The sequence below is a fragment of the Rhincodon typus genome, chromosome 13, assembly GCF_021869965.1.
Source record: "Rhincodon typus isolate 14 chromosome 13, sRhiTyp1.1, whole genome shotgun sequence".
Taxonomy (NCBI): Eukaryota; Metazoa; Chordata; class Chondrichthyes; order Orectolobiformes; family Rhincodontidae; genus Rhincodon; species Rhincodon typus.
In genome coordinates, this window is record NC_063344.1 from 26,963,000 (window position 1) to 26,982,202 (window position 19,203).

A 19,203-nucleotide genomic window follows, 5' to 3' on the forward strand; every position below is an offset into this window, starting at 1 on the left:
AGCATTTGCAGTTCCTACTATCTCTGAGAAAGAGTGCACCTTATTTTAGAGCATGTCATCTGTACCATTGCCAGGGTGTTATCAGGACCATAGCCTTTGCAGTATTCAGTGCTTCCGGCCAGAACTTGATATTAGGTGGACTGAATTGAGTTAGTTGAAGTCTGGTGTCTGTGATACTGGGGACCACAGGTGGAAGCCCAGGACTTCTGGCTGAAGGTGCATACAAATACTTTAGCCTTGTCTTTTGCAATGCGCTGGCCTCCCTCATATTTGTGAATTGGATTACTTGTGAAATCTCCACATGTTGATAATTGTTTAATTGTCCACTACCATTCACAACTGATATAGAAAGACAGCAGATCTTACATCTGATCTGTTGGTTGTGGGATTGTTCAGTTCCATCTATTACTCGCTACATGCGCTTTTTTGGCACACGAGTAATCCTGTGCTGTGCTGTAGCTTTACCAGGTTGACCCCTTCTATTGAGATAACACAGTGTCGAGCTGGAGGAGTACAGCAGGCCAGGCAGCATCAGAGGAACAGGAAAGTTGATGTTTCGGGTCGGGACCTTTCTTCAGAAATGGGGGAGGGGGGAAGGGAGCTCCGAAATAAATAGAGAGAGGAGGGATGGAACTGGGGAAGGTAGGTGGATGGCGATAGGTGAGTGCACGTAGGCAGTGGTGGTGATTGGTCAGTGAGGTGGAAGGAGCGGATAGGCGAGAGAGAAGATGGACAGGTTGTGGCAGGTCAAGGAGGCGGGGATGAGAGGGAAGGTTGGTCATGGGATGAGGCCGGAGGTGGGGAGAAGGTTTCAAATCTCCCCAAATGAATGGACCCTTATTTTTAAACAGTGACCAATAGCTCTGGATTGTCCCATTAGAGGAATCGTACTCTTCGCATCTACCCTGTTAAGATCTCTCAGAATCTTGTATCTTTCAATCAAGTCTCTTCTTGCTCTTCTAAATGCCAACGGATATCTGAGTTGTCTTACAACGTTAGACAGACTACTCATTCCAGGCTTAGTCTGATAAACCTTCTCTGAACTAATTTTAATGCGTTTATACCCTCAAGTAAGGTGGCCAGTGCTGCACAGAGTACTCAGAATATGGTCACACATTTTCCTATATAACGGAGGCATAAAATCACTATTGTATTCAATTCCCCTTAACAATAAAAAAAAGCATCTTTTTACAGACTCTTTTAAAAAGACATTAAAAAATAAGCTGAAACTAAAATTGGGTGTTTTAATAATAACTGGTGATCAAATGTGTGGATATCATCTGTGTGCCACCTTAATATTATAACTTTGATTCAAACCATTGTCTTGATTTGGTTAGATTGATGTATTAAATTGCTAGCTTTCCACACATTTTCTTACATCAACTATATAACTAAATTGTAGTCAGGTACATAATGACTCTATTTTAAGTAACAGGTCGATGGATAGTGATGATTTGATTGCAGTAGGTCCATTTTAAAAGCAGCAAAGAATCTGATGCAAGTCCCTGCTGAAATTCTACTTGTTAAAGTTCTTCTTTATGGATATTCAATAATTAAATTCAGAGGTTCAAGTAGTTCATGAGAAAGCATAATTGACGGAAAGTAGCATCAGTAAGGCGTTGTACTGCAGAAATTAAGAGGGCTGAAAGTAGACAAGTTCCCTGAACATGATGTTCTACATCCTAGAGTGTTGAAGGAGGCGGCGATACAGAGGATCAATGCATTGGTGATTATCTTGCAACATTTAATAGATTTTGGAATGATTCCTGTGGATTGGATGGTAGCAAATGCACCCCCACCCCCCACCCCCACCCCCCACCCCCACCAATCTAAGAAGAGAGTGAGAGAAAAAACCAGGAACTACAAACGTCTGTTAGCCTTAGATCAGTGGTAGGAAAATGCCAAAAACTATTATAAAGAATGGAATAAATAGATACCTAGTTGATTTGATTGAGCATTGTCAGCATGGATTTGCAAATGGAAAATAGTGCTTGACAAATTTGTTGGAATTTTTGTAGATAGGATCCCATCAAAATTGATAAAGGAGAGCCAACAGATGTAGTATACGTAGATTTTCAAAGGATTTTTGAAAAAAATCCCACAGGAGGCTGGTCTAATTAAAAACATTAAAGCACGTGGGATAGGTGGTCATGTACTGACATAGATTAATGATTGGCTAAGTCAGAAAATTGAGCAAGTATGAATTGACCATTCTGTTAGCAGGTTGTGACTAGTAGGGTACTACAAGGACAGTGCTTAGGGCAACCACTGTTCACAGTATATACCAATGATTTTGAGTTGGAGACTAAATGTAATATTTTCAGATGATACAAAGCTAAATGGGAATGTGTGTAGTGAGGATGAATGTAAAGCTGCTTCAGGAAGATTTGGACAGACTTAGTGAATGGGCTTGAATGTAGCAGATAGATTACAATGTGGAACAAGAGATGTGATCAGAGAAACAGATGTGCAGAGTATTTCTGGTGCAAAATGAAGAGGAAAGTTGGCTTAACCATGGCTTACAAGTTTGGGACAGTATTAGATCGAAAAAGGTGACAATATAAAAATACCTGAAAAAGTAGCAAGCCTGAGAATTGGGAAGATTTTAGAACTCAGCATGAAAGGAGAGAAAAATTTGATCAGAAGTGGGAAAATAGTGCATGAGAGTAAAATTGCAGGGAACATAGAAACTGACGATAAAAGCTTGTATTAAAATATGAGAAGAGAATAAATTAGTAAAGACAAATGTAGATCCCTTCCAGTCCAAAGCTGGGGGAAATTATAATGGACAACAAAGAAAAACCATTGGTTCAGTCTTCACATAAAGAGGGCACAATAACCTCCAAGAAATGATAAAGAACCAAGATTCTAGTGAGACAGCAGAATTGAAAGAAATCAGTATTAGTAAGAAATTGGTGCTGGAAAAGTTGTTGGGGTTAAATGCTGACAAATCACCATTGCCTGATAATCTCCTATCCTGAGTACTGAAAAATGTGGCCCAAGAAATATTGTATGCATTTGGTGGTCAACTTCCAAAATTCTATAGATTCTGGAGCAGTTCCTCTAGATTGGATGGCAATAAATGTAACCCCACTATTTGAAAAGGATGGGAAAGAAAAATATCAGTCGTAGGGAAAATTCTGGAGTCTAGCTATTTTCCTAATCAACACGTTCAGACATCTTGTTACACGCTTATGGGTGGGTGGGTCTTATACCTGGTTTCCGAGCTTACAGGTAGGGACATTGCTGAAGTCTATTATAAAAGATGTGATAGCAGAACGTTTGGAAAGGATTCATATGATTGGACAAGTGGTGATTTATTGGGAACTGTGGATGTACAAAGGGATTTGGGTGCCCTGGCACACCAGTCAATTAAAGGACACAGGCAAGTACAACAACCAATTAAGAAGGAAAATGGCATATTGGGGGTTGGTGAGGAATATAAATTAAAATACTATGCAAATATCATAGTACAGCATTAAAACATTGAAAAACATGTCCCTTACCATTGTTTTGCCAAGGTGAAGAATGTAATTTTTTTTACAAGTTCCATTGTGATTACCACCTGATTTTTAATAAACTAAAATTTAATTCAGTCAATACAACTTAGTTAAGTAATTTTGTTTTTTCAATTAGTCTGTATTATCTAGTAATACCTTATTTTTACACAAAAAAAATGATTTAATGGATGGTGAATATGCATAAAAAAGCATCACTTCTTATCAGTTGGCTTCCCTTTTCCCTTTCCTTTGCCTTTTCCCTTTCCTTTGTTCTCTCCTCCTTTCTTTTTAATGTACTTATAGATTCCGATTCCTCTGCGAACCATGACCCCTCGCCACCACGATTGGAGCTGTAAGGAAAATAGAGATAATATTTCATACAATCATAAAATCCCTTCATTTTACTCTGTTTGAGATTCCATTACAATCTAAATGAAAATATTGGATTGGATTTTCAGTCCCCTCCCAACCCCTAAAATGGCAAGGGGAAGTGAAGGCCAAATACCAGTGTCTTCCAGTCAACAGCTTTATACTAGTCATAGTTGGGGCCTTTGCCATTTTGGGACATTACCTCATAAATCTTGGCAGGCCTTCCTGCAGATTGAGATAGGGCCCTTTGATTTGAGCACTCTGCACCCATGGGTGGAATCCCCCAGCAGCAATGTCTCTCATGGTACACACACTGCCTACCCTTCAAAATCTCCTGACTCCAGTACCACTTGCTGTGGCCAGTCTGAATGGCCCTGGCACCCTCAAACCACAAGTTACTGATTGTGAGAGTGTCCTGATACCACGACATTCTCTTATTCCAAATGGACAGTGAGGTGTATCCATTGTCCTTGCTGCTACAATACTGACATTATGATTGAATGGTGGCACCTGGGGCTAGGCAAGCCCCTTACCATCTGATAAAATTCCAAATGTACATGACTCTTTCTGTATTGTAATAAATGTACACCAGCAACCCAGATCTCTGTCAGAGGAACGTAGAAGTGGCAGCCAGATCTTGGGCACCAAGGATGAATCTTGTGTTAAGTGGGGTATGGCAAGATTTAAAAGAGTGATTGTTATAGGAGACTCACTTGTCAGACACAGACAAGAGATTCTGCAGCCGTGAGAATTCAGGATGGTATGTTGCCTTCCTTGTGCCAGGGTCAAGGATGTTGCAGCATATTGTCAAAGGGACAATGAGAAGCCAGAAGTTGTTGTACACATTGATAAGAATGACATAGTTAGGGAAAGGGTTCAGGCTTTGCAGAGTGAATGTAGGAAGTTAGAAGATCTGATGTATGTAAGAAGAACAAGGGTTGTAATAGTAGGGACTGCCATAGCGTTGGATGGTGAGGAGGAGTAAAACATGACCTTCTCTTGGGAAATAAGGCAGGGCAAGTGAATGAAGTGTTTGTGGGGGAGCACTTTGGGACCAATGATCATAATTCTGTTAGTTTTAAAATAGTTATGGAAAAAGATGGGCCTTGTATAAAAGTTGAAATTCTAAATTGAACTAAGGCAAATTTTGAGGGTACAAGATAGGAACTTATGAAAGCTGTTTGGAGTAGTCTTTTCAGAGATAAAGCGATGACTGGCAAGTGGGAGGCTTTCAGAAGTGAGATAACGAGGGATCAGAAGTATTATATTCTCTCTCTCTCTCTCTCTCTCTCTCTCTCTCTCTCATATACTCTCTCTCATACACACTGTCTCTCTCTCATACACACACTCTCGTACACACACACAGACATTCACACACGCAGACACACAAACACTCTCCCTCTCTTACACTCACTCACACATACATATAAATCTATGGGGTAAATTTGCACTTGCAGGTTTGTATTTGCAGATATGCTGTATTTTGTTCAAAAAGCACACAATTCGTGGTCAGAGTCAGTCAGTGCGGCATGTTCTAAATTCCTGCTTTGGAAATAAAACCAGTCTGACTCCATGTTAAAACACAGACAGTTTCCAAACAAGGTCTCATACCAAAAGGCATTGTCTGACCTGAGATGTCACCTCTTGTATTCACTGACAAAACCTTGTGTTATCTTGGGATATTGACTTGAAAGAAATTCGGAGAGTTGCATATTAATCAAAACCTGCATCTCCTTTCTAACTGATTAAGGATTTAACAAGAGGGGGTCAGCTAGCCAGTTTAGGGTTATTAAATGCATTTGCATCAGTTGTATAATCCTTTGATCTTTTACTTATAAATTCCATGTCTTGATACTTTTCCTCTCATTACACCTGAGGAAGGAGCAGTGCTCTGAAAGCTTGTGTGTTCAAATAAATCTGGTGGACTATAACCTGGTGTTGTGTGATTTTGGACCTTGTCTCAGCTCTCCCGGAGAAGAAATTCCTCCTCATCTCGGTCTTAAATTGGTGCCCCTTTATTCTAAAACTAAGCCCTCTTGTCCTAGACTCTTCCGTAAAGGTAAAACATCCTCTTAGCATTTAGCCTGTCATGCTTCTCAAGGATCCCATATGTTTTGATGAGATCACCTCTCATTTTTCTAAACTCCAGTGGGTAAACTCCCAATCTGTTTAACCTTTGTTCCTAAGACAATCACTCCATACCGAGGATCATCCTAGTGAACCTTCTCTGAACTGCCTCCAATGAAAGTAATATCCCTCCTTAAATAAGGGGACCAGTGCTGCTGTCAGTACTCCAGATGTGGTCTCACCAGTACCTTATACAACTGCTGTCAGACTTCGCTATTCTTATACTCCAAACCCCTTGAAATAAGGGCCAACATTAGCCTTACTGATTACTGACTAAAACATTACCAGTCGTATCTCTTTAATGAGAGAGCAGCCCTATGATCCAGTAGTACTATGGCGACTTTACCTACATATTCCCTACAAGTCATTAAAATATGCTGCAAAAAAGCAAGGATCCTAGCACTGAACCCTTTGGAATTCCACTGGAAACAACTTTGTACTTGTTTCAACACCGTCCACTGCATTTGCTACTTATGGTAATGAAACTCCCTTTAAATAATAAAGACTAAAGTTGGTTACTATTTTATCAATCACCTCCATTCTATTTCAAATATAACCTCAAGTTCCAATATGACACTGTCATATTAATTCCCCATGCCTGTTCCCATTCTGATTTGATTGTCTTTTTCTTCAGTACCTTTGAATTGAGCTCAATTTAACTGCATCTTGTCCTTTCACTTTGCCAACTTTTGGCTTTAATATTAAATTCAACAATAAAACACCTTACCTGCCAAACAGGAAGTGGAAGCTAAGTTATTAATGTGGGATGGGGCTATTACTATTCTGCCAGAATAGATTTATGTAGAATTTACAGCAGAAAACTAGGCCAGGAAGCCCAACAATTCTAGAATTGTGTTTATGATCCACACAAGCCTCCTTTCATTTTATTTCATCTGATCTACATGTATTTTATTATTGTCGTCCTCACGCATATATCTATAAATCAATCTATCCCACAAATTCTTTAAAATTGTGACAATGTTCAATATGGTAATGTAGAGAATATACTTCCACCTGTAGGGGAATCTAAAACTAGTGATCATAAAAATGAGGTGAATTTTGACTTGCACTTTTCTTGTCCCAGTCTCCTGAGACAAAAGAGCCTTGTTGACTTTGCTAGATTTTCGTGTTGGAATTTCTACCTCTCATCATCCCCTTCTGAATTATTAACATATTCTCCATGTCTCTCAAAAATGTCAATTCCTCTCATTATGTTTCGTAACGCCTCATGTTAATATTGCCTGCATTTAGCAATCCATTGCTTTGTACTCAGGAAATTTATAGAGCAATTCTATTTCCGCTTGTATGTGTATTGTCTCCCATTCTGCTCGTTTTATTTTAACTCTTTGTAAATGCTGTTAGTTCATCTATAATTGTTAACAGTTCTAATTATATAGTTTTACCTATAAATCATCAACTTATCTGTTTCTGCATAACCTGCTGAGTTGACAAGAATTTTTAGTTCTATTTCAAATACATTGTTTTTATTTAAATAAGCTGAATTTAATTGTGACTTTGCTAAAGCACGTTGTTATTATATTTCTGAAAATATTAATTGGAATTATTTGAGTGATTGAAATGTTGATTGAATTTTCACCCTGGAGATCGGAGATTTGAAGTCATTAGGGGATCTATAGTAGTGGGCCAGGAAAAATGTCCACAGAGGCAGGCAGAGAATTAATGTTTAATTTGTGGTGGTACAACAGTGCCCTGCCACATCTGAAAACTGCCAGTTCAATGGATGTAACATCCATGTTGCCGGCCTGGGGGAAGCGGAGGAGTTACTGGAGCTTTACGCTCCATTACTGATTGAAAGGCTGCAGTCACAGCTGATTCCAATCCATAAAGATTTCCCTCCATCTGGTGACTCTTGTGGCCCAGTGGTACTGTCCTTACCTCTGAACCAGGAGACCTTCCCTACATCATGAAGGACATGCCAGCCTAAATGTTGATTGTTTCTTTATTGATAAGCAGGCCAGTGAGGATAGAAACTAGGAGTAGGGAGTAGGCCATTCAGCTCTTCAAGCCTACTCCGCATTCCAGTAGGGTCATGGCTGATTCTCTATACCAATGCCACATCATTGCCTTTAAAAACTCTAAAATTATACCTCTCTTTGTTGATCTCCACACACGTCTGTAGTAGAGAATTCCACAGTTCACTGCCCTTTGACTGAAAAAATCTTTCCTCCTCTCAGTCCTACGTGGTCTACCTGTATGCTACGACTTTGTCCCCTGGTTCTAGGCTCCCCAATCCGGGAAAACATCCTCTTTGCATCTAGTCTGTAGAGTCCTCTTGGAATTTTATACATTTCAATCAGATCTTATCCTTCTAAAATCTAGTGAATACTGGCCCAGTTGAATCAATCTCTCCTTGGAGGACAGTCCTGCCGTCCCTTGTATCAAGCTCGTGAACCTCTGCTGCATTTTTTCTATAGCACACATATTCTTTCTTGGATAGGGAGACTAAAACTGCATGCAATATTCCATTTGTGGTCTCACCAAGCCCTCATAACTGCAGTAAGACATCCCTATATCTGAATTTAAATCGTCAGGCAATGAACACCACTAACCATTTGCCTTCCTAAGTGCTTGCTGCACCTGCCTGTCATCTCTCATTTATTGCTATATAAGGACACCAAACCCTTTTGTAATCCTCACTTCCCAATATATCACCATTTAAATAATACTTTCCCTGTTTTTCACACCTTTCAAAAAGCCTTCTGAAAATCTAAATGTATCACATCTACATGTTCTCCCCTATCCCACTAGTTAAATCCTCAAAAAAAAATCCAGTAAATTTGTTGAGCATGATTTGCCTTTCATAAACCCATGCTGGTTTTGTCCAATACTGCTAATGCTTTCTAAATGTACTGTGTATTTTTTATTATAGACTCTAGAATTTTCCCACTACTGATGTTAGACTAATTTGTCTGCAATTCTCTGTTTTTCTTCCTCTCTTTTTAAGTAGTGGGGTTACATTTGACACTCTCCAATCTGAAGGAACTGCAACAGAATTTGTAGGATTTTGAAAGATGGCCACTAATGCATCCAATATTTACAGCACCACTACTTTCATTACTCTGGCATGTAGATTATCAGGCCCTGGAGATTTTTCAGCCTTTAACCTCTTTCACTTTCCTAGCACCATTTTCTTACCAGTACTGATTTCATTCAATTCTGGCGTTTTATGAGACCCTTGGTTCCCTAACATGTTTGGGTGGTTACTCATGCTCTCTTTTTGTAAAGACAGAATTGTGCCTCCATGTTGGTACCCTTACAGTGCCCAAACCGCCTCTGGAGCATCCACTTCTCCCAATCAGGCTGCTGATTGGACCTGGAACATCAGGAGTCTGCTTGTTTTCCATAAATAGACAAGCACGGAGGCAGCCAATAAGAAGGCCACTTCCCAGATATAATTCTAATCCGATGTTTCATATATTTAAGTGAAATTCTTAAAAGTAATATTACCTTTATAATGCTTTTAAATTCTAACTCCTCTTGTGTTCTTCTCTTCCATTCATTCTCCCTTTCGACCCTATCCTCAATTATTACTCGTTCGTAAGTCAAGTACTGAAAGGACATAATGAAAAATATTAGATGTTTTTCAATTCTTTGTTACTCAGTTATAATAACTCTGAAATAAAATAATAAATAAGCAGCCAAGCTTCAAGAAATACCATGTATCAACACTCAGAAATAAAAAGATATTTAATCCATGTGCTCCTTGAGCAGTGAAGTGAAACAATTGTGACAGTTGTCTTCTAACCTAGGTTACTATCAAAAATTCCTTTGTTTGCCTAACTCTCTTTCCTCCCTCACTGTGGGCTCTGTCTCCACCGACCTGCACACTTCTTTTCTATGCTCCCTCCACCAACCGATCCCCCTTCCATCAGTATCAATACTTTTTTTTTTAAAATGTTATCAATACTGAAGAAGTATCACTAGACTCAAAACATTAACTCTGTTTTCTTTCCAGAGATGCTGCCAGTCCTGCTGGGTTTCTCCAGCAATTTCTGTTTTTACTTTGGATTTTCAATATCCACAATTCTTTGATTTACTTTGTGCAATTGTTCTACATTGTTACGCAGTCCTAAATTTAGATTTTTTTTTCTTCCCTGTCACCTCCAGTCAGGGGCACAGCAACGGAAGGGCCAGGTTGCAAGTGACTTGTACTCAGTCATGGAATAAATTTCACACAGTTAGAGCTAAGCAAAGTTTCCTCCAGTGAAGAGATTGAGGGATAGAGTAGGAAGTTGAAGCAAAACAGAAGCAGAGCTTAAAATTAACCAAAACAAGTCCAGGCAACAGATAGGTAATTGACTGAGAGTATTGCAATTTTACTTTTTTACTTTAAAGTTATGGAGGTGAGTCAAATCCAGTACTGGCTATGTGTTGGTTAATATTTCTAATTAAACATGATATAAACCAGGTAAGTGAATGATTCCGTTGAACTAGATATAGAACAACTATTGAATTGATTTAAATAATGATTGTAATTAATTAAAAGATGAATGGTTTAGATACGCAAGGCAGGGCAACACTGGCTTTGGAGAATGCTATCCTTTGGGGAAATGGGTAGGCGTATCTGTGACTGCAGATATAATTCACATGTTGCCTTGTGAAGCCACAATCAAGAAGGCCATTGAGTGCTGCAGAGCTCTCTTGAATAGGGAGGATGAACAGCCAGGGCTTATGTTCGATTTTGGTACTAACAACATTTGGCAATAGGATCCTTCTGGAAGTTGTAAAAAGCTAAGGAGACCTGAAAGGCAGTAATTTATGATGACTCCTGCACTTGTCAGCATAGAAATAAGGTGCAATAGATAAATACATGCTTGGACTGATGGTGAAGGAAGCAGAATATTAAATTTCTGAGACATTGGTAACGGTTCTAGATAAAATGAGGCTGCACAGGGTTGATGGGTTGCACCTCAACAGAGGTGGAAACAATGTTCTGTCAGGATATTTTGCTCATACTGTTAGAAAGTATGTAACCTAACTTGGTCGGGCATATAGGATTGAGTTTATTTATCAAAACTAGTTGTTGCTTAATTAGGTATAATGATTAACCAAACACGATGTTAATATTGTATTCTGTTTCGTTGTGGTCCAAGTAAGACATTGGTGTCATACTGGAGTGAGATTTGACCTCAGGTAACATAAACTTGATGCTGGAGGAGACACATTTTACTGGCTTGCTTTATTACAGGATAAATATGAAGACATCTGGTACCAAAACAGCTTTAGGTTTCAAGGCACATCTATTTCCTCAGTTGGTTTAGCTTTTTAATTTAAAGTGCATTAAAGATAAATAGTCATTTTCTTCCAAAGTTAGTAATAGGCCTACACATTACATTAGAACTAAGTTCAGTAAGTATTTTTATATGTAGTTCTTGTGATTTTTTTTTTTAATGTCTTGCAATGGTACCTTGTTTTTTTCTATTATTTGCCTGTAGGATAATTTCTTATCACATAACCTAGGCTGTACAGAATTAGTACAGTAATAAAATTTGATTTCTGATAATGTTATGTGGTCTAATGAGAATCAAATGTTTCGGAATCAGTCAAAAATTTAAAAAACAAATTAAAAACAAATTAAATAAAATAGAGACGCCAGGCTAGGTGATCTGTTTTAACTGCATGATGTGGGAGCTGGTGGACCCCATTGTGGTTCATTGTAATCACATCTGTAGCAAGTGTTGATTGCTCGAGGAACTGTGGCTCAAAGTTGATGAGCTGGAGTCTGAGCTTCAAACACTGTGACACATCTGGGACGCAGAGAATTACCTCGACGTGTTTCAGGAGATGGTCATACCCCTTAGATAAACTACCTCAAATTCAGTGGGTGGTCAGGAACAGAAAGTCATGACTATGGGTGAGGCAGTTAGAAGGATCCAGGAGATAGTGCTACAGAAGCCTCACCCCTTGACCTTGCCAGAACATCAAAATTCTTGCTCCCTATGCAGATGAGAGCAGGAGCTGTAAGGAGGATGACCAAACTGACGATAGCACCATGGTAAGGGAAGCAATTCAAGTGGGAGGAGAAAAGAGAAATATAGTTGTAATAGCGGATAGTATAGTTAGGGCATAGTGGTAGAACCTTCACTGATTAAAGTTTTGGCAAAGATCTGCAGCTTGGGTTGTGGGTGAGGTTGTTGACTTGCTCGCCGAGCTGGCTTGTTCTCCATTAGACGTTTTGTCACCATGCTAGGTGACATCATCAGTGAGGGCTCCGATGAAGCAATGTTATTCTACTCCACTTGGAATTTAGATTCTTTGGTCCATTCTGGTGAATAGTGTCATTTCCGGTTTTGATCTGTATGGGTTTGTATATGGGGTCCAATTCTGTTTGTTGGTTACATTACGGATGGAAAACCATGCCTCTAGGAATTCCCGTGCATGACTGTGTTTGGCTCGGGCTACCACGGTTACCTTGTCCAGGAACAAGGAACAGCACCGATACAAAATCCTCGCTATAAACGGATGTCCCCACAACTTCATCTGCAGACAACAACAGGAGGACACAGTATGCCCTAACATACTGGCCACACTGCCCTACATCAAGAACCTATCGGAACTGACAACAAGACTCCTAAGACCACTAGGAGTCATGGTGGCCCATAAGCCCACAGCCACTCAGTAACAAACACTTACAAGAATTAACGACCACATTCCCACAACATGCAGAACCAATGTGGTTTACAAAATACCATGCAATGACTGCCACAAACATTACAGCAGATAGACAGGAAGGAAATTAGCCATCAGAATACATGAACATAAACTAGCAGCAAAACAGCACAACAAACTCTCCTTAATATCGGTACACTCAGACAATGAAGGCCATCAGTTCAATTGGGATTAGGTAGCCATAGTAGCCCAAGCCAAACATAGTCATACACGGGATTTCCTAGAGGCATGGTTCTCCACTCTTAATGCAATCAACAAACATATAGAATTGGACCCCATATACAAACTCATACAGATTAAAACTGGAAATGACACTACTCACCATAACGGACCAGACAGTATAAATTCCAAGTGGAATTGAATAACATCGCTTCATCAGAGGGCCCACTGATGACGTCACCTAGCATGGTGACAAAATGCCTGAACGAGAACAAGCCAGCTCGGCGAGCAAGTCAACAACCTCACCTTCACTGATTTTTTTAAAATGGTTTTATTTTTTATACTTTTGGTTGGAGCTGTAAACCACGAGCTGAATGTCACCTTTGGACTGTAGACAGCAGCTTGTATCAGATAAAAAGAAACAAATAAGCTGTTGTTTTTTTGTGAGGCCAGATCTGAAAGGTAATTGCAGGTTGGTTCTTGATCAAAAGACACTCTTTGACTCCAGGGAAAGAATAAATTTAACCAGATTACAGATGAATGGCCATTAATGAGGTTAGTACCTGGAAATTAGTGCAAATAAGTCTGGGAGAAAATATGATGGTCAAATGCAGGGAGGGGCCAGAGTTTTGAAACCGTTTTGAACAGAGTTTTCTCAGAGAAGGAATTTGGCTGTCGATGCTGCAGCATGGAGATTTGAAAGCTCACTGCCTAATCTCCCATTATAAGCAATTCGAAGTTTACAGCATCAAAACTAAGTTACAAGTATGACTGAATCTTCCTCAACATGAACTGAAAAAGTGGCACTGATTGATTTCTCCAGAAAATCAATCAAGAAATAATTATAGATAGTAGGAACTGCAGATGCTGGAGAATCCGAGACAACAAGGTGCAGGGCTGGATGAACACAGCAGGCCAAGCAGCATCATAGGAATAATTATACATGCCTGTGGAACAACGCATCGAAAAACAGCTTAAATAATCTGGCTAGTTTAGTTATTTTCTTTAAATTTATCCCCTAACTTTGTTTGTTTGCCTGTCTTTGTGTGGATGGAACTGAAAACAAAGGTTCTTGGGTTTAAATCATAGACAGTAATTAGGTTACATTGTTGTTTAATTTTGTTCTGCTACAGTTACTGTATTATTAATAAATAGATAAGTTTTTCGTTTAAGCTTTAAACCTAGCATCTGGAATCGATTATTTACAAAGTGAGGGTTTAGTTATTGTAAAAGTCTAATTAGGAACCATTAATTTTGAGGAACTTTGAAGGTTTTATTCCTACAATGTTGCAAATACAGAGACAGGGAGGCTGATTTGATTTGGCTGTCTGTCTCTGTCTTGTAATAATGGATGCTGTTGTCTGGCCCGAATCGAGTGGCCTGAAGTCTGTGTTGCCTAACTTCAGAATATCTCATTTAGGCTGCAGAGGAACTTGGAGTGGGAGGGGAAAAGATCCAGTTGTTGCGGACCACATAAGTACAATGATCTAGGTAGAATGAGGAAAGAGATTGTGTTGAGGGAATATGAGCAGCTAGAGGCTAAACTAAAATGCAGAATCAAAAAGGTTGTAATCTCCAGATTACCACCTCAGCCACGAGCTAATTGGCACAAGGTCAATAAGATTAAAGAGGTAAATGCGGGAACAAAGATTAGTGTGGGAGCGAGTGGTGGTAGAGGATTGTTTTACAAACTGAAGGCTTGCGACCAGTGGTGGGCGGCAAGGATCAGTTCTAGGTTCACTGCTTTTTGATATTTATATAAATGAGTTGGATGTTAATATAGGAGGTATGGTTAGTAAGTTTGCAAATGACACCAAAATTGGTGGTGTAGTGGACAGTGAAGAAGATTATGTAAGATTACAACAAGACTTGGATCAGATGGGCCAATGGGCTGATGAGTGGCAGATTGAGTTTAATTTAGATAAATGTGAAATGTTGTATTTTGGTAAGGCAAACCAAGGCACGACTTACACAGTTAATAGTACGGCTCTGGGGAATGTTGCCAAACAAAGGGTCCAAAGGGGTACAGGTGCATAGTTTCTTGAAAGTGAAATCACGGGTAGACAGGCTGGTGAAGAAGGCATTTGGCAAGTTTGCCTTCGTTGGTCAGTGCAATGAGAATAGGAGCTGGGATGTCATGTTGTGGCTGTACAGGACATTGATGAGGCCACTTTTCCACTTTTAGAGTATTGCATACAATTCTGGTTGCCCTGCAATACGTAAGATGTTGTGAAACTTGAAAGGGTTCAGAAAAGATTTCCAAGAATGTTCCAGGGATTGGAAGGTTTGAGTGATAGAGACAGGCTGAATAGGTCAAGGCTATTTTCCCCGGACCGTCGGAGACTGAGGGGTGACCTGACAGAGGTTTATAAAATCATGACGGGAATGGATAGGGCGAATAGTCAAGGACTTTTTCCCAGGGTAGGGAGGTCCAAAACTAGAGGAGAAAGAATTAAAAGGGACCTGAGGGGCAACTTTCCACACAGGGTGGTATGTGTATGGAACAATGTGCCAGATGAAGTGGTGCTAACAGGTACAATTACAACATTTAAAAGGCATGTGGATGAATACATGAATAGGAAGGGTTTAGAGGGATATGAGCCAAATGCTGGCAAATAGGACTAGATCAATTTAGGATATCTGATCGGCATGGATGAGTTGGACTGAAAGGTCTATTTCTGTGCCATGTAAATTCTATGAGTCTAAATGGGTTCAAATTCATGGGACTAGTACTGGGGAAGGAGGAAGCTGTTCGGATTAGAAGGGGCTCCACCTGGAATCATGTTGGGACCAGAATCCTGGTGAATTGTATAATATTGGTTGTAGACAGTGCCTTAAACTGAAGAGTGGGTGGGTGGGTGCGTCAGTTGCATGGAAAATTACAAAATCTTAGTTAAAGGAGAAGGCACGAGGTGCAGTCCTGGAGCAGTGGCCAGTGCAGGGGAAGCAGTCCTGGAGCAGCGGCCAGCGAGTCCTGGGTGGATGCCGGCAGGGGGAGCAAGTCCTGGGCAGAGGCCAGCATGGGGAAGCATGTCCTGGAGGAAACTTGCCTTGGAGCAGCTCAGAGCTGGTGTGGAGTGGAACAAAGAACATAGAACAGTACAGCACAGTACAGGCCCTTCAGCCCATGATATTGTGCTGACCTATTATCCTACTAAGATCAAACTACCCTGCATACCCTACATTATACTCTCATCATGTGCCTATCCAAGAGTCGCTTAAAAGTCTCTAAAGTATCTGATTCCACTATCACTGCTGGCAGTGCGTTCCACACACCCACCACTTTCTGTGTGAAGAACCTACCTCTGACATCTATACCTTCCTCCAATCACCTTAAAATTATGTCCCCTTGTAACAGTCATTTCCGCCCTGGGAAAAAGTCTCTGACTATCCACTCTATCTATGCCTCTCATCATCTTGTACACCTCTATCAAGTCACCTTTCATCCTTCTTCGCTCCAATGAAAAAAGCCCTAGCTCCCTCAACCTTTCCTCATAAGACCTGCCCTCCAGTCCAGGCACCATCCTGGTAAATCTCCTCTGCACCCTCTCTAAAGCTTCCACATCTTTCCCGTAATGAGGTGACCAGAACTGAACATAATATTCCAAGTGTGGTTGCAGAATAACCTCGCAGCTCTTAAACTCAGTTCCCCTGCCGATGAAAGCCAACACACCATATGCCTTCTTTACAACCCTATCAACTTGGGTAGCAACTTTGAGGGATCAATGGACGTGGACCCCAAGATCCCTCTGTTCCTCCACGCTGCTGAGAATCCTGCCATTAACCCTATATTCTTCATTCAAATTTACCTTCCAAAATGAATCACTTCACACTTTTCTGGGTTGAATTCCACCTGCCACTTCTTTGCCCAGCTCTGAATCCTGTCAATGTCCCGTTGCAACCTGCAACATCCTGAGGATGTTACCAAGCACGGTAACGAAACGTCTGCAGAACAACAAACCAGCTCGGCAAGCCAATCAACCTCAACACCCACAACCTAAGCTACAGATCTACTCCAAAACCTTAGAAAACTGCAACAGCCCCCCACGCTGTCCACAACTCCACCAATCTTCATGTCATCAGCAAACTTACTAACCCACCATTCCACTACCTCATCCAAGTCATTTATAAAGATCACAAAGAGCAGAGGACCCAGAACAGATCCCTGCGGAACACCACTGGTCACCGAGCTCCAGGCTGAATACTTTCGATCTACTGCCACACTCTGTCTTCTATTGGACAACCAGTTTTGTATCCAGACAGCCAAATTTCCCTGAATCCCATGCCTCCTTACTTTCTGAATGAGCCTACCATGTGGAACCTTATCAAATGCCTTGCTAAAAATCCATATGCACCATATCCACTACTCTGCCTTCATCGATGTGTTTTGTCACATCCTCAAAGAATTCAATAAGGCTTGTGAGGCATGACCTGCCCCTCACAAAGCCATGCTGACTATTTCTAATGAAACTGTACTTTTTCAAATAATCATAAATAATATCTCTTAGAATCCTCTCCAATAATTTGCCCACCACAGAAGTAAGACTGACCTGTCTATAATTCCCAGGATTATCCCTATTCCTTTTCTTGAACAAGGGAGTGACATTTGCCACCCACCAATCATCTGGTACTACTCCAGTGGACAGTGAGGACATAAAGATCATTGCCAAAGAGGCAGCAATCTCTTCCCTTGTTTCCCATTGTAACCTTGGGTATATCCCATCTGGCCTAGGGGACTTCACTATCCTCATGTTTTTCAAAGTTTCTAGCACATCCTCCTTCCTAACATCAGCCTGTTCGAGCATATCTGCCTGTTTTATGCTGTCCTCACAAATGTCAAGGTCCCTCTTGCTGGTGAATACTGAAGCAAAGTATTCATTAAGGACCTCCCCTACCTCCTCTGACTCTGCGCACAAGTTCCCTCCACTATCCCTGATTGGCTCTACCCTCACTCTGGCCATCCTCTTGTTCCTCACATAAGCATAGAACACCTTGGGGTTTTCCTTGATCCTACCCACCAAGGTTTCCTCATACCCCCTTCTAGTGCGCCTAAGTCCATTCTTCAGTTCCTTCCTGGCTACCTTGTAGACCTCTAGATCCCTGTCCAACCCTTGCTTCCTCAACCTTCTTCCTCTTATCTAGGTATTCCACATGTCTTGTCATCCAAGGTTCCTTCACCTTACCATCCTTTCCTTGCCTCAGTGGGACAAACCTAGCCAGTACTTGTAGCAACTGCTCCCTAAACAACCTCCACATTTCTGTCGTGCATTTCCCTGAGAACATCTGATCCCAATTTATGCTCCGCAGTTCTTGCCTAATAGCATTGTAATTCCCCCTCCCCCAATTAAATACTTTCCCATACCTTCTGCTCCTGCCCCTCTCCAGGACTATAATAAAAGTCAGGGAGTTGTGATCACTATCACCGAAATGCTCTCCCAATAGGCTTGGAGCGGAGCAGGTACAGTTGTGTACTGGGGTCTGGCGTGGGCGGTCAGACCATGTGTGGAAGTCCTTGCACTGAGTTACTGCAATGTAATGTTTATTTGTAATTTGTTTATCTGACTAATGTCAATCCTTTAACTATGTCTTATTTATTCTTTAAACACTGTAAAGTAATGCAACTACTTTTCTTTTTTATTCTTCTTTTGTATCTAAGATTTTTACCTGGATACTTGTAACTAAGATGGCACCCATAAGAGGCGACATTGTAAAACTTTTCACTGTACTCCTGTACTTGAATACACATGACAATAAAGGATATTCTGTTCTATTCTACAGGTATGCGTGCGGGTTAGTGATCAGGTTGATTGTTACCAAAAAATAAAAGGAAGGGACAGAACAAAATGTTTGAACATCATAGTGCACCAAGGAATCACAAAAGTGCAGGGAAATTTGATAATAGAACAAACTTAAAGTCTTTATGTCTGAATGCACATGGGTTTGGAATAAAATTAATGAGTTAACAATGCAAAGAACAGTTAGGAGGACTAAAAGTGGCAAAAAGGCAAACGTAAAGGCTTTGTATCTTAATGCACAAAATATTTGGAATAAGGTAGTTAAACTGACAGCGCAAATTGAAGTCAATGGCTACAATCTCAGACTTCATCGAGACACGGTCATAAGGAGACAAAAACTGGAAACTTAATATTCAGGGATATTTAACCTGTTGGAAAAACAGGAGGGAAGGAAAAGGCGATGGGATAGCACTGTTAGTAAGAGACGAAATGAGGACGGTTATCAGACATGATCTAGACTCAGATGATGTGGAGTCCATTTGGGTGGAGTTTTTTTTTTAAAAAAAGCAGTGGAAAGAAAACATTGACAGTAGTGGTGTGTGGATCCCCAAACAGTAGCAAAC

At 40.5% G+C, this 19,203-nt stretch overlaps 1 protein-coding gene across 3 annotated transcripts in view; it reads right to left on the reverse strand.

Annotated features, from left to right (window-relative positions):
• Positions 1 to 3,296: 3,296 nt before the first annotated feature.
• iqcg (IQ motif containing G) overlaps positions 3,297 to 19,203 on the reverse strand; it is a 52,709-nt gene continuing 36,802 nt past the window's right edge. For all 3 annotated transcript variants that reach the window (XM_048604801.1, XM_020537186.2, XM_048604802.1), the window contains 2 exons: positions 9,465 to 9,566; positions 3,297 to 3,850 (listed from right to left, as the gene is read on the reverse strand). In XM_048604801.1, coding sequence (XP_048460758.1) covers positions 3,713 to 3,850; positions 9,465 to 9,566 — 240 coding nt within the window. In that variant the 3' untranslated portion in view covers positions 3,297 to 3,712. The remainder of the gene's footprint in view (positions 3,851 to 9,464; positions 9,567 to 19,203) is intronic.